We start from the raw sequence: 19,436 nt of genomic DNA, 5'->3' as shown, positions 1-19,436 counted from the left end.
ATCTACACACACTCAGACACGACAAGCACACACACACAAAAACACACGACACACGACACACACACACACCAATTTGAACCACCATCACACCCTCGTAATATGTTTTGGATTGTTGTGTTTTTTGTCTTTGAGGAGACAAGACATCCTCCCTTGGTTATAAACTGCTCCAGAAACAGGTGTTGGTGAATGGCAAACTGGCGTATCTAAGCTCTATAAGCCACAGACAAAACACACAACACACACCCACACCCACACCCAGCCCAGATGGGCAAAGCATGCAGCCAAAACACACACACACACACAAAGGTGAACGGTGAAAGGTCAGCCGTACTCAGAGAGAAGGTTTCCATAGCAGCGTCTTCTAGTTGGTCCCACATGGAGCTCTTGTCACGCCCTGAGAGACGGAGGTGAACCCCGTTCCCAGGAGGAGCAGCGGGAGGAAGAGGAGCAAGAAAGAAGCGAAGACGGTTAGGGCACAGCAGTGAGAGGGTTAATGGCCAAGCAGAGAGAGAGAGAGAGGAGGGGGGAGAGAGAGGGAGAGAGAGAGGGAGGGGGAGAGAGAGGGAGAAAGAGAGAGAGAGAGAGAGGGGGGGGGAGAGAGAGAGAGGGGGAGAGAGAGAGAGGGGGAGAGAGAGGCAGAGAGAGAGAGAGAGAAACAGAGAGAGACAGAGAGAGATAGAGAGAGGGAGAGAGAGAGAGGGAGAGAGACAGAGAGAGAGAGGCAGAGACAGAGAGAGAGGCAGAGACAGAGAGAGACAGAGAGAGAGAGAGAGAGAAGAAAATGGGGGGGGTGGGAAGCACCACCAAGGCAACCCAGCCTCATTCACAACGTAGTGTTTTTTTTGCACTCTAGTCTAGAGGGATCCCGATGAATTTCAGTTTCAATACCAGACTGCCTGAGTAGGGAGGGACTAGACCCAAAGACCAACTGGCACCTACCCAGCAGGCCTTCACACAGGTAGATCCTCATGCTGATGTCCTCTGCAGGCTGGGCAGGAGGCCCCTTGACCACCGGTGGCACCACTTCCTTCTTGGTCGGAGGCTTCAGCTTATGGGTCTTCCCCTGAGGAAACACAACCAAAATATCACCCATTCAGACAAATAGGTAGAGAGAGAGAGAGGGGAATTCAAGCACTTTCAATGACCCATGTCTATTTTTAAAAAACTTTTAAAACCTTTTAAGACCTTTTTCTCAAATTCACAAACTTTCAAGGATGTCAAGGGCCCGTGGGAGCCCTGCGGTTTACTGGCGCGAGGCAGACACTCACAAACACTGAGCTGGTGGCCGGGTTGGTCTCTATCTCGCTGTCGGAGAGCGTGCCCCTGGAGAGGGCCAGGTGTGCGGGGGCCCTGCCCCCCCCATCCCCCGCCGTGCTGCTCAGGTCGCTGTCGGCTCCCATCGTCTCCCCGGAGCTGTTGCTTATCTACATGGGGGGGGGGGGGGTCAGGGGTCAAAATTCTGTGTGAGAAAATGGAGACTCTACCAGGGCTCAGTTGTTCAACAAATCAGATCTTACAAAATCCTCCTCCTCACCTACAAATCCCGCAGCCGAATTATGACGTCATAAACGGACATAATGGAATGTTTCAGAATCGGTAGAAGATTCTGCATCTAGACTCGCTTACTCTATAGTTTTACAGTAGATATGATCCTTTGGTGGTTCTGCTTAACAAACTGGCAGTGAGTTCATATGTCTCAACTAATTACTGTGTAAGAGTCTTGAGAAGCAATGCTGAGTTCACATTGCTAGATTTGCCCCCCCCCCCCCCTCTTTTCATAATGTCCCATTATTCACTGCTTTCTCTGCACTCTATTTGTACTTTGGAATTCCCCAACACTGTGTGCAATGTGTGGTAACCCCAAGACCATGTTGCATGTTTAATACTGTATGTACGACTGTAAAGACTAGGGTTGTGGTGAGGATGACGTTGTCTCTGCGTTGGCCATGCCCTACCACTGTGCTGGCCTCCGAGTCCTGGCTGGCGCTCCTGGTGAGCAGGGGAGGTTCAGAGCTGGTCACCGACTCTGTGTCGCTCTTCTGGAAAACAGCATGAAGAAGAAAGACAGAAGGAAATGAGAGAGGTGAACAGATACGTGGATACAGACAGAAGCAAACGAAGGGAGAGTCTTGGTCAACGGTCTCATGATGGTGGTGTAGTGATGGTGGACCCAACACGGCATAGTTTGAGACAGAACTAGTTGAGAATTTATTTTATAGGAACTATTCGCTCACAGACAACAATTAAAAAGAGAGGCTTGAATGTGTAGAACACTAGATGGTCTCTTGCCTTCTCTACCACAGCACAGCAGAACAATATATTGTGAGATATGTGTTAAGTTAAGCAATACAGAGACTTATTTACTAGTTGACGAGCTAAGTAAAACATTTTAGAGAGAGAGGGAGAGAAAGGGGAATTCAAGCACTTTCAATGACCCATGTCTATTTTCAAAAACTTTTAAGACCCACATTTTTTTTTCTCAAATTCACAAACTTTCAAGGATTTCAAGGACCTGTGGGAACCCTGTTGATATACAGTACTGTATATTATATGTCGTTATTTGTTGGTGCTGACCTGAGATCCGGAGGTGACGCTGAGGCCGCTGTCTGCGCTGATCTGGGACTTCTTCTCCTCCGTGTCGGCGTGTCCCTCGGGGGGGCGGTGATGCTGCTTGGCCCCCTCCGCCCCTGCAGGACAGACGCTGCCGTCAGACAGACGCACCACGGCCACACCCCTACTAATGTGCCACACCCCTATCAGTGTGTCACATGACCTGGCGGTGGGGCGACTCAAGGGTGAGCTAGTTGCCCTTTCCTCTTAACACTAGAACAGCCGTGTGAGTAAAGAAAAGTGTTTGTATCTTTGTACTCGAATTTCAGGACCCTCCTTTCATGACTTTTCCTAGATATGTGGCGTTCTACCACCCAGTATCCTTACATTTTCAAAATCACATCAGGATAAGCTAGTATGAAGCTATTTTGCTGTGTAGGAAGCAGGCTAATTTACAAGCGGCCAACTAATGGTCGTTGTGTGTAAATAGCAGCTTGAGCATTGTAAAGAGGGGGTAATTTCACCCCCCGAGGCGGCTCTTTTGGGCGGCTCTTTTAGTAGGTAAAAAGGGCACGGCTGTTCTAGTGTTAAGAGGGGAACAATTGGGCAGCTAGGTCACCACTGAGATGACACCCCCGACATTAATTACAATAAATGTGCCAGTTTGTTTTCTCACATTTGTTGTGAAATGAATCGACGGGAAAGCTTCAATTGTTCCCTTACTTTATCTGCGGTAGCGCGGGGGGGGGGGGGGGGCTTTCAGGTAACCATAGTAACCATTAGTCAGACTAAAGTGTCAGATTACGGCGTCCGATGTAAACAGGATGGATAAGAAAACACATTTCCCACGGAAGCTGTACAGACGTAAGCTTTCAAACGGGCCAGGTAGGTACCTCATGTGATGGTCGAGGAGGATCAAGCGGAGAGTAAGTAACTAAAATCATGAAAGAAAATTGATGTGCAACAAGAAATCTGCATAGCCAAGTTAGCCAAGTTACAAACGCAGTCCAAGTTAGAAAGAAAATAGACATACGGACACAGGCAGTTAGGGCATGCAAGACAGTAGAGACAGTAGGGAGAGCTTGTTCTATTTGAACACAACCGTGATTCTTTCGTCAGGCTTCTTATGGGAAAACCGAATGTTTTCTGTTTTCACACAATTTCGCTCAATTGAAACACCAGTCGGAGTCTGGGATGTAAGCGTTGCAGAGAGACCGTTCGATGCACATTGTAAGCGAGGATTACGTTTCAGGTGGGTGTGATAAACCATTCCTGTGGTACTAAAATGCCAATTAATGGAGAAAATAAAAATAAATCTATGCTTTAGAGACACTCGCTGAACACTTTATTAGGAACACCTCCTGTACACCTTCTCATTCATTCAGGTGGTGTAATGGTGTGGGGAATGTTTTCATGGGACACTTTGGGCCCGTTAATACCAATCAATCATCGCTTGAACACCACAGCCTGTTTGAGTTTTGTTGCTGACCATGTGCACAATGGTCACAATGGTCACAACTCTTGGTCACAATGTACCCATCTTCTAATGGCCACTTCCAGCATGATAATGCACCATGTCATAAAGCAAAAGTCATCTCAAACTGGGTTCAAGAACATGACAATGAGTTCAGTGTTCTTCAGTGGCCTTCCCAGTCACCGGATCTGAATCCAACAGAACACCTTTGAGATGTGGTAGAATGGGGGATTCACAGTTTGTAAGGGCACCTGAAAAATGTGTGGGAATTGCGTGATGCAATCATGTCATCATGGACCAGAATCTCAAAGGAAGGATTCCAACATCTTGTGGAATCAACGCCACAAAGAATTGAGACTGTTTTAACAGCAAAGGAAGGCACCTACCCAGTATTAGTATAGTAAGTGTTCCTAAAAAAGTGTGCAGTGGTGATATCTCAATATCACCTTGAGAATGCTGTGAAAAGTATCCAGAACTGCCTCTGAAATACTCAACATTGTCAAGGATTTAGTTTCTAAGTATAAGCAACCATGTATAACCCACTGGTCCAGAGATACTATAACCCTTACTGCAGTCAACACAGCTGCATAGATCTGCACTCCAACACAGTGATTCTAACATCCCTGCCAGACTTACCATCTTCTGGGCTGGGCTCCTCTGTCCTTCCTATACCTCAGTCTTTTTCAAGGATAAATCTTAATAGCAAATGTGAGTCGAGTGCCACTACACACACGACAAAGTCAGCTCTCAGAAACAAGAAAAACAAGCAATTATATGGGGGAAATAATTATGACTTAAAATAAGCACAGTTATCTGTCAACAGAACAGGGAAAATTTCACTTGTCAAGACTTTCTTAAAACAAGTAAAAGATATCTTAAAACTAGTGCAATCAGACCAAAAAACCCAAGCATATACTGACTGCCTTAATTTAAGATATTTCATCTTAGATTTTCGTTTTGCAGTGTACACAATCAAATGTCTACGCAATTAACGTTTTAACCAGAATCTCACAGTCCAGTGCAATAGGAAAGGATCTATGTTGGCACACACATACTAGATGAGACTAGGAGAGGAAAAGGACCCAACTAAAAGTTCGGAAACGTTATTTCTGTCGATTATTCCTCCCCTTTAATAATACCAATTGGTATTGTATTTTATATCGTTGGAAAGCCTGATTAGACACCTTTACAACAAGGTACAATGGCAAAATCTCCTGCAAATTCTTTTGGGCCGCTAACCACACGTTTAACTGTGTTGCTCATTCCACGAATGCATGACAATACCAATTGGTATTATTAAAGGGGAGGAATAACCGCCAGAAATAACGTTTCCGAACTTTTGTATGTAATAAATCGTAGTTCTTGTTCAGTAGGTATGAAACATTTCTTTGAAATCATGTTTTGTGCCTACTCAACACTCCTGATTTGAGATGTGCATGGGTAACTATGGAAACTGATTTCAGTTTCACTCACACTTGATTTACGCACAAGTTAAAGCAGAATCAGACCCTGTAATCCAGTAGATTTGCGGTTTTCATTAGTCAATAGTAGACATATTCACACAAAAAACGAGTCAATATATCCCGCTTTGTATGCCCTAATAAGGCCCATGTTTGAAACAGCCCGTTTGAGGCAATTCCTACAACTCCTAAGATTCCCTGTGAGGTCCTTCTGTTGAACAGTGCAAGAGTACCACTGGCGTAGTAGAGCAGGTCAGAGTGCAAAAACTCATATTAACACGGTATGAGCGTGTTTTAGAAGGTTGAAAATGGATTTCAGGTAAACTTCCTCTTTAACACAAAAGTCTTACACCCACATCTCAAATCAAGAAGTCCTACATTCCTATAATCACTTTATCCATGCTAACATGCTACTGTTTACTGTATATCACTAGAAAGGGTATTTTTAATTACTTAGTTTTATGATTAAAAACAAGGAAAAGGAAAGAGAGAGGTTGTAAACGTTGACAGCTGGCGGTGATGCGACACCCCCCAGTCTTTTTTTCGGTGTGTGGAAAAATATCTTACTCTGTTGTTTTTCCATAGCTTTTTGCTTATCCTTATCCCGGTGCCTGCTCCACAATTCTACCCAAGATGCATTGCAAGCAAGGAGAGAAAGACAGAGAGAGAGTCAGAGAGCTGGTTGAATTCAGCAGGTATGGAGGATGAGCATTAGAGAAAACCATAAACAACATAAAACAAAATTAAAGCATTAGTAAAAAAAAAAGTTCTGTCATTTACCAATCAAGGACGTTTTGTAATGTTTGCAGGTAGCTCAACATTTCAGTTTGGCAACATGGAACAGGTTGTGTATGATCATTCTTGTTTGATCTGAAATGTTGTCCATTGCCAGTAACTGCTACTAAGGTAACATTACAACACATCCACACAGCTCTCGGAGGACCATGGCCCCTGAGAGTCAGTACACAGGAGGGCAGTAACAGGGTAACCCCCCCCCCCCCCCCCCCCCTAAAAGTGACCTAGGGGGTGGAAGTTACTGCCCAGGAGTGTGTGGATCTCCAGAACCAGGGTGAGAGAGAACCAGGTGCTTTCTGAAAGAGGCATGGGATGTGGGGTGAGTGGCCAGCCAGCTAGCCAGCAAGTGGAATGGAAGCTGTTGCAGAAGCAGGCGGGTGCAAGTCTCAAACGAAAATTAAAATTAAAAATAAAATTAAAAAAATAAGACATTCCGTAGAATTGAAGGTGCATCTTCCCAAAGAGAGAAAAGGGAGAAGGGTAGGTGAGGGTGGGTAGGTAGGGGGGGTTCATGAGGGTGGTTGGGTGAATCTGTCCCCTGTATACAGACCCAAAGTAGCGCTCGAGAATTAAGGAGGAAGGTGGTAACCGAGGCTTCTTTAGTTTTCCACACAGTTCGACACTAACCACACTAGTTTGAGTGTCGACAGTGACTTCGACTACCACCCTGAGAACGTTGAAATTTGGCTTTTTTTTCTCTTGGGACTGTTTACTGGGGAGCGATGCTTCAAACCCTCCATGCTTTCGAGGGAGTAGCTGCCACTTCTACAGCAAACGACTGGCAGAAACCTGCAGTTAAAAACGAAGAGGCGAGGAGCAGAACTCTGCCCATGCTCACGCCTCCCGTCTCCTTAGCACAGGACTGCAGAGGCGAGGAGCAGAACTCTGCCCATGCTCACGCCTCCCGTCTCCTTAGCACAGGACTGCAGAGTTGAGAAGGAGAGAACGGAAAGGAAAACTAACACATGCGTTTCACGGTGCTGAGAGGGGGCAAACAAGAGGGACGAGGGACTCCCCACGAGAGGAGGCGGCAAACAGGGACTCGCACGTTCACGTTCCAACATTCGGAGAGAGGGGAGGGGACACACACACACAAACAAACACACGACAACCCAGGCTGGGCAATATTCCACACACGCCTACACCTCTCAAAAGCTATTTGGATCCCGTACACACGGCAACATTACCCGTGGCCAGATCTCAAATTAAGACGCGTTTGAAATTGGGTAAACATTATACAACAACCAGTCAGTGTCCAATTACAATTATAACTGACTTTGGGGGCAAACATCACTTGGTGTAGGTCGACGTGAATGGAATATCATGACACCTGCGAGATCTTTTAGTTTTTTTAAGAAGGGGGGGATTTCCCTGGTTGCCTGGTTGGAGAGAGAGAGGTGGGCAAGGGGGGGTGGGGGGTTAGGTCAGTGAGCAGGGCAGGGGGGTCTCTCGTAGCGCATGCAAGGGGGAGGTGGTGGGGTGGGGGGTTTTACACACCAATGGAGGCAATAAAATTCTCCTCATTCAGGCTCCGGGTGTCATAGTGGTGGGCGCTGCCTTTGCCCGAGGCGGGGTGAGGCAGCTGGAGGCGGGGCACAAGGAGGAGGCCGGGGGGGCGGGGGCCCTCCACGCGGCTGGTCGGGCTCTCCTTGCTGCCTGGGCTGCCCGCACTGTCGGTGGGGCTCCGCTTGCGTTTCTCTGGGTCTACCGGGTCGGTACCGCCACCAAAGAGAAGTCGGTTCGAGGACAAGACAGACAGTCCACCGAGTAGAGGAAGAAAAAGGAAAGGAGGGGGGGGGGGGGGGGGAGAGTAGTGGAGAGATGAGGACACCAAGAGGAAGGACACCAAGTTTTGTTCAGCTTACCACCCTGTTACAGTAGTGTGAGGTTGAAAAGATTTGATAGCTCGGTGACAGTCAGCTTTCAGAATCACACACAGTGTGATTTTTTGGCCGTGCCACCGTGATGATACGCCCCAAGACGCAAAGTCATGTTGTCACGAGGCATACATAATTGCAGATGGTAAATGTAAAAGGGGTCATGAAACACAATGTGAACAGTACCGTTTGATTTGGACTGTGTGAGATACATGATGTCATGACCGTTTGCGCGTCGTGTGTGAGGTTGTTCTGGACGGTACCTTTGGTCTGGTAGTGGGTGTGTGCTGTCTTACCTTTGGTCTGGTAGTGGGTGTGTGCTGTCTTACCTTTGGTCTGGTAGTGGGTGCGTGCGATCTCCAGGAGACTGAACACGCTGGCCATGCCTCCTAGGCCTGCGTTGGTGTAGGAATGTTCCAGGCTGGATACGGTGCACTTCAGGATGTCCAACATCCCCTTGTACACCTTCCTGTTCACCTCCTGAGGAGTCAAGTACAAAATGGTAAATGGACTGCACTTATATAGCGCCTTTATCCAGAGCACTTTACAACGGCCTCTCATTCACCCATTCACACACACATTCACACACCAATGGCGAGGTAGGCAAGCTACCATGCAAGGCGCCGGCCGGCCCGCTCACTGGGAGCAACTTGGGGTTCAGTGTCTTGCCCAAGGACACTTCAACATGTGGCCAGCCGGGGCTTGAACCGCCGATTCATGATTTCACCTGGCAGCTTCCCTTGTTGTTGGGCTATTTACCACTGTTGCTAGCCAATCAGAATCCAGTATCCAAACATGCTGTTGTAGAATGTATTTTTCTCACCACGTCACGGATGATCTCCTGCCTGGCGTCCTCCTCTGATTGGACGGCCCGGTTCAGCTTACTCAGCACGAAGACGCGCAGCTGCTCGTTCTCCAGCAGGCGGCGCACCTTCTTCATGTTGAGCCAGCCGACGCCCTGGCCTTCTAGAACACTCTGCACCACCTCCTTCAGGAACTGCTGGTTCTCACTGGGGCAGACACACACACATGTTTTAAACATGTTTGACCTTCTATATATCAGGGTTCCCACACCTTCTGAGACATTTCAAGACTCAATTCCCTCAAATTCAAGGACCCAACACGGCATAGTTTGAGACAGAATTTATATAATAGGAACTATCCGCTCACAGAGAGGCTTGAATGTGTGAACACTAGATGGTCTCTTGCCTTCTCTACCACAGCACAGCAAAACAATATATTGTGAAATATGTGTCAAGTTAAGCAATACAGAGACTTATTTACTAGTTGACGAGCTAAGTAAAACATTTTTGAATATATAGTATATATATTTATTGACCGATGTCTATTTTCAAAAACATTTAAGACCTTGATTTCTTTTTCTCAAATTCACAAACTTTCAAAGATTTCAAGGACCCGTGGGAGCCCTGCATACACACACACACACACACACACATACCTGGTGTTGTTGACGCGTCCCTGGGGGGAGGGGGACTCTCTCTTCACGGTGGGGGAGTGTTTGATGACCGACGACTTCTGGTCCACCAGGGCCCTGGGGGCGCCACGGGCACCTAGGGGGGCAGATACACCGTGAGACACACACACACACACACACACACACACCTAAAACTCTACTACAACGCACCCAAATGGGGGTACACATAAAACTGACATAAAACAGACACAAGTCTAACACATCACAGACTAATAGAGACATAAAACACAACACACACACACACACACACACACATATATTACAATGAGAACGGGACACACACACACACACACACACACACACACACACTCTCACACAGTTCAGTTACTGTCGCCGGGGGGGGTACTAATGACTAAAGGAGCTACAGGTGTAATGTTCACACTAGAGGGTGGAGGACAGGGTCAGAGGACGCCACACACACACAGGAAGTCAGATGTGTCTGTGTTTGGGTCATCACACATTGGCAGAGAACAGAGGCTAGGTGAGAGGTCAAGGAGGGTCTGCATGGCAACGAGACGGACAAGTGATGACAAGGGTCATGCAGAAACGAGATGGGTTGGTTAACCGCGCGACATCAAACTTAAAAAGGCCCAGGTATCCATGGAGACACAGCGTACGCTGGGGTTGGTCGATGCCTCGAGTCAAGGTCGAGGCATCACAATCACATGACCACACAGAGACACGGATGGAAAACATGGAAGGAACCGTGGGAGTGTGAGTGGGACTACCTGTAGGGGTTGGGCCCAGGAACAAATTGATCAAACTGATTATTAGGCTAACATTGTTATATATATATATAATACAAATAAAAAATAAAAAATAAAAAATAAATATATATATATATGTTACGGTACATGTGGGAATACGGTACATGTGGGAAAACTAGGGTTAGGGTTAGGGGTAGGGTTAGGGTTAAGGTTAGGGTTAGGGTTAGACATGCCAGCATGTACCAAGTCACCCTAGCGCCTAACCTTAACCCTAGTTTTCCCACATGTACCGTAAGAGATAAAGAGATTTAACATTTATGCAGACAGGGCCTCTTACAAAATGGATACAAAAATAAAAAAACAGTTTCCCCATCAATATCAGCTGTTAGCCTACTACTACTATACCATGGCCTAAAGTAGGGTCTATGACAGCATGTTACCAAACACCTCATCTGACAGTGATGTCATTGTGTCCCAACAAAATGTCTCAAGAAGATGAACAGCTATACTGAGGGAATCGTCATTCCATTGGCTCAGAACCTGGTAGTCAGTAAACCAGCCACACAGAGACAGCTAAACGCCCAACGACAGCTGCTGCAATCCAAACTCGTGTCCACAAGTTTCAGAGGTAGGGCATACCAACAACAACAACAACAACAACAACATCCTACTCTTGGCGCTTCTAAAAATGCATTGTTTTTTAATCTGTCTATCTAGCCTGATACCCACAGGAATTAAATAGAGAGCTTCACTGAAATATTAATTCATCGACACCAGCTTTCACTTTGCAGCATGGGAAAAAAAGACATCTAGGCCTTACCTCCTGGGGAGCAGTTCTGATTGGACAAGGGCTCAGAGGCCTGCCTGCTTTCTCTGGCATGGTAATCTCGCGTGCCAGACTCTAGACACTCCTGGCACGGTAAGACGACACCTGGTCAGGTCTGTGTGTGACTTGACGGGCTTGCCAAGCCGAGGCATCTGGCTTCTCGCTTGGCTCGGAAAAAACAACAGCTTTGCTGACGCACACGACGAGTTCCTCAGGTGCAGTACTACGACCACGGCAGAAGGCGATGTTGAACAATGTTTGGCTCCTGAAATGCCATCGTATCGGCCAGACGGCTACTCTTCTAAGACAAGCGTTTTCAAATCGTTTAGCTTATCAAAATCGTCATTCGCTCGAACTAAGATTGTGGTTAAGGGCCCAACCCCCAACTATAGGACAGTGGATGGGTTACGTGGCGTGGTGACAGGACGAGGTTAGTAGTTAGAGCGACGGTCACAGTGAGATGGTGGAAGACGACCAGACGCCATGGTGGGGTTGATGATTCCTCTGGGACACGTAGAGGGGCGTGAGAGAGAGAGAGAGTGAGAGAGGAGGATGCTGGGAGAGAGAGAGAGAGGGAGATGCTGGGAGAGAGAGAGAGAGAGAGGGAGAGTGAGAGAGAGAGAGTGAGAGAGAGTGAGAGAGACAGAGAGTGTGAGAGAGAGAGACAGAGATAGAGATAGAGAGAGAGACACAGAGAGTGAGAGAGAGTGTGAGAGAGAGACAGAGAGAGAGAGAGAGAGTGTGAGAGAGAGAGACAGAGAGAGAGAGAGAGAGAGAGTGAGAGAAAGTGTGAGAGAGAGAGACAGAGAGAGAGAGAGAGTGAGAGAGAGTGTGAGAGAGAGACACAGACACAGACAGACAGAGAGTGTGAGAGAGAGAGAGAGAGAGAGAGACACAGACACAGACAGAGATAGAGAGGGAGAGAGAGACAGAGAGAGGAAGAGGAAGAGGAAGGAGAGGAATAGGAGGGAGAGGAGGATGCTGGGAGAGATGTGATTGGCTGGCTGGTAGGAGGAACATGCATCTCATCTCAGGTATCAAGGCGGTGACCCACCTTCTCCACCTCCCGGGCCGGCCTCTGATATTATCTCCATTAGAGAATTTAGCCCAAATACTGACAGACACAAAACCCAAAAGTATTAGTGCAGCAGGAAAAGAGGGGGGGGGGGGGGGGGGGGACAGAGTAGGGAACACCCGGGCCCCAAGACAGCAGAACCAGTCGGATCAACATCAACCCCCACGAACGAAACACCACGAGACAACATGCACACACTCACATGGCACGGAGAGAGGGGAGGGGAGATGGATGGATGGATGGATGGACAGACAGCAGGAGAGGGAAAGAAGCAGAGAGAAACAGGGAGGGAGGGAGGGGTGGGGGAGGAGCGGGGGCAGTATCGATATCGACCCAAACCAAAAAGTAAATGATACTGTAGCTCATCGCCAAGTCTAGACGCCGACAAGATTATACTACTGGAGTATAATCTATAATTGGGGGGGGGGAGGGTTTTGTCTGGATGTGAGCTGGGATAAGAGCTGGGTGCCATGTTTCCATGACTTGCTACATCTGTGAGCAGTAGCGTTACCGCTGACAACCAACTACAGATGTGGAGGATCAACTCCTCTGCTGGTGGCCGCCATGGACAGACACATTTCTGCACTGCGGCCGACAGATTTGGCAGATCTGTTTCAATGAACTACGGCGGGAAAAGCTCAGGAGGAGAGGAACACAGAAAGACAGGAAGACAAACGGAGAGACCGACAAGCAAGGTGACACGAGGGGGGGCTCGATTCCAGCAAAAGGAAAATGATTTGAACTTCAAATCCCATCCCATGAATATGACATATCTTCCTCACTGAAAATGACGGCGAATTTCCCTCACTCCAGGAAATTGAATATCAATTCATCCCCTTTAAACTGAGTGGAATTGGAAGAGGATTGAACCCCTGAAGTCCTGCAGGAGGGGAGGGGGGAACTCCCCGTCCTGGTGAAACTGCCACACCGAGATGGTGAGGGAGGGAGGGAGGGAGAGAGGGAGGGAGGGAGGGAGAGAGGGAGGGAGAGAGGGAGGGAGGGAGGGAGGGAAGGAGGGAGGGAGGGGTGGAGGGAGGGAGGGAGAGAGGGAGAGAGGGAGGGAGGGAGGGAGGGAGAGAGGGAGGGAGGGAGGGAGAGAGGGAGGGAGGGAGGGAGGGAGAGAGGGAGGGAGGGAGGGAGGGAGGGAGAGGGGGAGGGATGGAAGGAGGGAGGGAGGGAGAGAGGGTGGGAGGGAGGGAGAGAGGGAGGGATGGAAGGAGGGAGGGAGGGGTGGAGGGAGGGAGGGAGGGGTGGAGGGAGGGAGGGAGAGAGGGAGGGAAGGAGGGAGGGAGGGGTGGAGGGAGGGAGGGAGGGAGAGAGGGAGGGAGAGAGGGAGGGGTGGAAGGAGGGAGGGAGGGATGGAAGGAGGGAGGGAGGGAGAGATGGAAGGAGTTTGTGTGGCGACTACAAAAAAATCTGTTGTCTGTAAATGTGTGAGTTAACACATCAGGAACACTTCCCCCACCCAAACACACAGAGAGGAATGAGAGGGGAATAGAGAGAAGGGACATGGATATACATGAGAGTTATCTATATCTAGGCTATATGTTAGATATGAGACAATACAGGTATATCCCAAACCTACGTGTGTGACTAGTTTAACAGTGAGTCAGATAGGGAGGGGTCGTAGGTCGTAACAGGGTCAAAGAGGGAGCTAGTAGAAGCAGATCAACACTATCACACTATACCACATCAGACAGTAACATACCCGGGCTGTCGGGGTCATCTGAACGACAAAGACAGAACACACATCACCATGAAAGGAAAGACAAGGTTGGTTTGCTGTGGCAGCTATTCCACACTGTGTGGTCACTTATTGAGATACACATGCATTTCTTCTTTTCTCTCCGAAATGTTCCTGTTACATTCAGAAAACCACGTAGGAACATTGTCTAAGACTGAGTACGTGAGAGAAAAAAAATCTTAGTCAAATTCTCAATATCCACCTCGAAAATAGTGCCATATTATCAGTTTGGCAACCAGAGGGAGAACAAAAGAGTTTTTGTTCTAGCTAAATCAGGCTAAAAAATAAACATTTCAACAAACCTTCTTCCACTTCTTCTTCTAAATCGAAATGAAAATATTCTTTTTTTCGTATGAAAAATAAATATTAATTCAGAAAATGAAAAGAATAAGAAAAACAAAGACAAAGGAGGAGAAGAAAGAAAGTAAAGATCTATGACAAGAAAGTTGCAGAAGTATTGCACTGAAAGTCAGGGAACAGAGATGGGTCGGACATGTCAGTAGGAGGAGCCAGACCTGATGAGGTTAGTTAACGCCGTCTTCACATCCTGTCAATAGTATTCGGTTGTTAAGTCTGACGTCACGCGTGACGTTAAGCAATTTCCGGGTCCAAATAAAAAATTCCCTGCATCAGAGTACCAGTGTACTAAAACGGTAGAATGACAGTTCAATTGTTTTTTTAGACTCGGATCTATTCATACAACAAGGGACACAGCACTGTGACTTGCCCGTTTCCCCCATATTGTCAGCGTCTTTGAGCCTCGGAAAAGCGCTATACAAATATAATGAATTGTTATTATTACTGCGGCATTTCGAAAGAGAGCGCCTCAGCCAACGTTGGACCCGGAAACACGTCACGACTTAACAACCGAATAGAACTCATAGATATTCTACTAAGCACCATTCTTACTTTATCAAATTCAGTCTCTTTTCTTCTCAGCAGCAGGTCAAATGATACAAATGACATGTCATGCACTCAGGTCAAAGGATATCTTCCTTTTAAAAGAGATATTAATAGAAGCCATTCTATTTCCATTCTATCTGAAGTCTGAAGTGTGCTCATTTTGTCATTCACACTATTTTCTGCAACCGCGGCAAAAAAATCGCTTCGATAACGTGACGCGATGAAGTACGTTGCTTTAACAGCCAATGAGGATCGAGCAAAGCTTGTAGCCACTTTACTGCCGTTACCTCACAGACACAGAAGTAGACGGTGAAAACAGCCAGAGTCAAATGGAGAAAGAGATGAGATGAGTCATTTAGAGAAAGAGAGAGAGAGAAAGAGAGAGAGAGAGAGAGAGAGAGAGAGAGAGAGAGAGAGAGAAGAAGAAGAAGAAGAAGATGGACACAGAACAGGAGGGTAGATGGAGAGACAGAGAAGGTTCCAGTAACCCGCCCAGCCTGTATCAGCGTACCTTTCAGACTGGGGAAGGGCGTGGTCTTGGCCTCCCTGGCAGCCTTGTTGGGGATGGCCAGGTTGGACAGGCTGAAGCTGGTCCCGTGGTTCTTGTACAGGTTGCCTGTAGTGACAGAGAGAGAGAGAGAGTAGAAAACCCAAACAATTAAACTAAGACTGGAACTAAATAGACACTGCCTTAAACATAGTATCACTCTGACTAGGCTAGCGGTCAAAAGTTGAACCTTAACACTAGAAGAGCCTTGAGGGGTCACGGTGACCCCTGTGAGTAAACATTTTTAGATCTTTGCACTCTATCAAATTTCAGGACGCTCCTTTCATGGCTTTTCCTAGATATTTACCACCCAGTATCCTTACATTCTCAAAATCACTTCAGAATAAACTGTTTTGCAGTTTTTCTGTGTCGGAGGTAGGCTAAAAAAAGAAACGCCCTCTAGTGATCTCTGTGTGTAAATAGCAGATTTACATTCTAAAAAGGGGGTCTATTTGACCCCCAATGCGGCTCTACTAGTAGGTAAAATAGGCACGGCTGTAGTAGTGTTAAACTAAGACTGGAAAATTAGACACTGCCATGAACATAGTATCACTATGACTACGCTAGCGGTCCAAACGTGAAAGTTAAAGTGAGCAGCAGGCAGCCTGGTCCGGGAGACTCACTGGCGAAGGACATGAGGCCTCCGAAGCCGTCTCCGCTGTTGTTGGAGATGGTGGAGTTCAGGGAGCTGTTCTTGGAGTCTCCCTCCCCGTCTGACTCCCCGGGCAGCCTCAGGCTGCTGGGACGCAGGGGACGCCCAGCCCTGCCAGGGGAAACAAATGGTAATGGTAAATGGACTAGGGATGGGACGATTATCGTGTTTATCGTTAATCGCGATAAAAACACCCGCGATAACTTTATCGTGGAGAATTTTAATTAGTTGAATAATCGTCATAATCGTTTTTTTTTTTGTTTTTGTTTTTTGGGTGAATTATTATTTTTAAATGACTGGACTTTTTAAATAGGCACTACCTTTTATAAACACTGCTTTGTCTGTCTGTTTTTATTGTATGTATTAATGTATGTGACCTATGCGTGTTTTTTTGGGGGGGGTTAATATTTCACAGTGTTTCACAGAGACATGTACACAACAGGACATAACAACAACAACTAGTATCCGTGGGGGAGGTTATTGTCCCATTAATAGTAGAAAACTAGTTTTGCACTTTGTTATGCAGTACATTGTCCATAAACAGAAAATGTTTAAAAACAAAACAAAAACAAAAAAACAGGGGGGGGAGGAGGCCATGTCACATATCAGAAATAAACAGAAAAGAAAATGACACAACAAATGCCATAATATATGGGGGGATCACCCCCATCGGAGACAGCATCCATGTCTTACAGTCCTAAACACAGTGGCAGCACAACACCAGCACAGTAAATAATATTGTGACCCATACATTGTAGATCTGTTACACATTAGTCTTGTGTACTTTCTTGAGTGTAATCCACCAAACCTTTCATTACAATGGCAGCCAGTCTGGTACCAATATAATCTAAGAACGGAGACCAAATCTTATAGAATGTCTTTATCTTACACTTAGACCTATATGTCAGATATTCCATAGGAATCATATCAAAAATTACCTTGTGCCATCCAGCTATTGTAGGCGGTTTGCAGTCTATCCATTTCAGCAATATATTTTTCCTTGCACAAAAAGTGAGGATACACAGAAGTCTTTTGGAATGCATACTTTTAAGTTGTTTGTCTGGCAACCCAAACAATAGACACATGGGGTCCTTATCCAATGTAACATCTAGAATTAGATGAATTTTATCCACTATACCTTTCCAGTAATCATCTATATATCTACAAGTCCAAACACAATGAACAAAGCTCCCAACCTCGGTAATACACTTTGTACACATTTCCGATTTGTTATGATCCATTTTATGTCTAAGTTGGGGAGTAATCTGCAAACGTTGTAGTAGTCTAAATTGCGTTTCCTTCGTCCTATTACAGATTGAGATGTCGTTTGCCGATTGCCATATTAGTGACCAAGTTGCTGCATCAGTATTAATGTTCAGGTCATTATTCCAGTCTTTGGGCGTAAATGCAGGTTTGCCTTTATCATATTTCGAAAGTGCTCTATACCCAAGCCCCAGAATGCCTCTCGTCTTTCCAGCAGAGACTATCTCCTCCAGCGGAGAGGGTTGGTGACAGAGGCCAGTGTCTTTTTGGCTATTTAAAAAACTTCGTATCTGAATGTATCTGAAAAACTCATTTCGTGGTAGGTCATATTTCTTACATAATTGGTCAAATGAAAGTAGTATTTCCGTATCATATAAATGTCCGATAGTAACCATCCCTTTGCTGTCCCACCGCTTGAAACCCCTATCCGTGGCACCAGGGGAGAAGTCTATGTTGCCCCAAACTGGCGAGAGGGAGGATGTCATAATCGTATGTTATAAATAAATAGTAAAATAATTGAGATTTCTCACATTTGCACTTTAACCTATCTTGAAGCTTTCAAGTCTCTAAGCCACAAGGCTAGCACTCAGTTTGATGACAGAAAAGTGTCAGTGTTCAAGTTTTGTTTGACAGTATTTTTTTCCTTTATTTATGCAGTGATACCTTATAATTTATCATTACCTTATTTAAGATTTTATTAAAGATTTTTATTTTTGTCAAGCTGTTTTTAAAATGATGTTAATGTTATTAACATGATTCAATACAAATACAACAAAATCTAAGTTAAAGTGATTACAGTGTGTTTTATTGGCATTCTAAAAAAAAGTTTTTTTTTTTTTTTTTTTTTTTTTTAAATTCTCGCGATAATATCGTGGATCGCGATTATATTGCCCACGATAATCGTGACATGACATTTTCTAATCGTCCCACCCCTATCTGTGATGTAACAATGACCAAAGTTAGAATTCTTCAGTCATTAAGGATGTCACCATGTGATGTCATAACAGTGTAGAACATGCAGCTGGGGTTCTAGAATCCAGCTGCAGTACACATTTCAGGTTCATTTACCTGTCATTCCTCTGTGAAGAGCTTGATAGATAGATTAGTTATTCGTTCTTCTCACAGTTTTTCTCCAACTCTCGCTATCCGAAAGTCACCGCATTGACACTTAGTAATTAGGCCTCACTAGGCCTGGAAGAATAGAACCAGGCTGCTTTAGCTGCACACTTAGCCCAGCAGAGAGACACTATGATGCTCTCACTCTATGCCTCTGCGGAGTCTCGCAAAGAGCGAGAGTTCACTAACGTGTACGTCAAGAACTTTGGGGAGGATATGGACGACCGACGCCTGAAGGAGAGGTTTGAGAGATTCGGACCGGCCCTGAGCGTCCGGGTCATGACTGATGGCGCTGGTAGATCCGTGGGTTTTGGATTCGTCAACTTCGAGAGGCACGAGAACGCCAAGAGGGCCGTCGAGGAGATGAACGGCCAGGAGATAAACGGGAGGCGGGTCTACGTGGGCCGGGCCCAGAAGAGAGGAGAGCGCCAGGCTGTCCTGAAGAGCCAGTTTGAGCAACTGAACCAGGGCCACAGGACCACATACCAGGTGTGTGTTTATGAAGGAAAAAATGTGACAGCTGCTGGTGAAAAGTAGTCAAAGCAACCAGTAGGCAAAGTCATTTTTCAGTTTTTTTTTTTACATGTGCTTAAACTACAGATACGCTTTCGTACGCTTTCGAATGATGTGTCATACAATCACAATCCAGAGAAAAAGCTGTTTAAAGAGTTGGTTGTTTTTCACACCTTCACACAGCCAGCTAATGGGCGGTAACACAACCACTCCTCCTCTAGATTGACAGCTGTCAATATCTGTCAGTGTTAGTCACTGGGTGAGATAGCTACAGCTAACATTATTATGTGTATAAGAAAAAGAAGCTGATAGTCTCGGTAAACATTGCTGATGTATTTGAGGTATAAAAACATCTCACTAAACATGCTCTCTCTCTACCAGCAGGGTGTCAACCTGTACGTGAAGAACTTGCACGACCGCTTGGACGACGACCAACTGC

The 19,436-nt window shown here is 46.2% G+C and overlaps 1 protein-coding gene across 1 annotated transcript in view; it reads right to left on the bottom strand.

The window, feature by feature from the left end:
* The window catches only part of madd (MAP-kinase activating death domain), a 52,970-nt gene that overhangs the window by 12,981 nt on the left and 20,553 nt on the right, over nt 1–19,436 (bottom strand). The window contains exons 13-26 of the mRNA XM_080544968.1: nt 16,077–16,216; nt 15,418–15,522; nt 13,968–13,985; nt 12,239–12,298; nt 9,616–9,727; nt 8,980–9,166; nt 8,486–8,636; nt 7,777–7,983; nt 6,052–6,108; nt 2,575–2,687; nt 1,956–2,039; nt 1,269–1,424; nt 940–1,063; nt 332–394 (exon numbers count right to left, since the gene is read on the bottom strand). Of these exons, the coding sequence (XP_080401094.1) occupies nt 332–394; nt 940–1,063; nt 1,269–1,424; nt 1,956–2,039; nt 2,575–2,687; nt 6,052–6,108; nt 7,777–7,983; nt 8,486–8,636; nt 8,980–9,166; nt 9,616–9,727; nt 12,239–12,298; nt 13,968–13,985; nt 15,418–15,522; nt 16,077–16,216 (1,577 nt within the window). The remainder of the gene's footprint in view (nt 1–331; nt 395–939; nt 1,064–1,268; nt 1,425–1,955; nt 2,040–2,574; nt 2,688–6,051; nt 6,109–7,776; nt 7,984–8,485; nt 8,637–8,979; nt 9,167–9,615; nt 9,728–12,238; nt 12,299–13,967; nt 13,986–15,417; nt 15,523–16,076; nt 16,217–19,436) is intronic.

This window comes from Nansenia antarctica, assembly GCF_963989245.1.
Source record: "Nansenia antarctica genome assembly, chromosome: 14".
In the NCBI taxonomy this organism is placed as follows: domain Eukaryota; kingdom Metazoa; phylum Chordata; class Actinopteri; order Argentiniformes; family Microstomatidae; genus Nansenia; species Nansenia antarctica.
The sequence above is the reverse complement of the archived record's forward strand: the minus strand, read 5'-3'. Positions and strand labels throughout refer to the sequence as shown.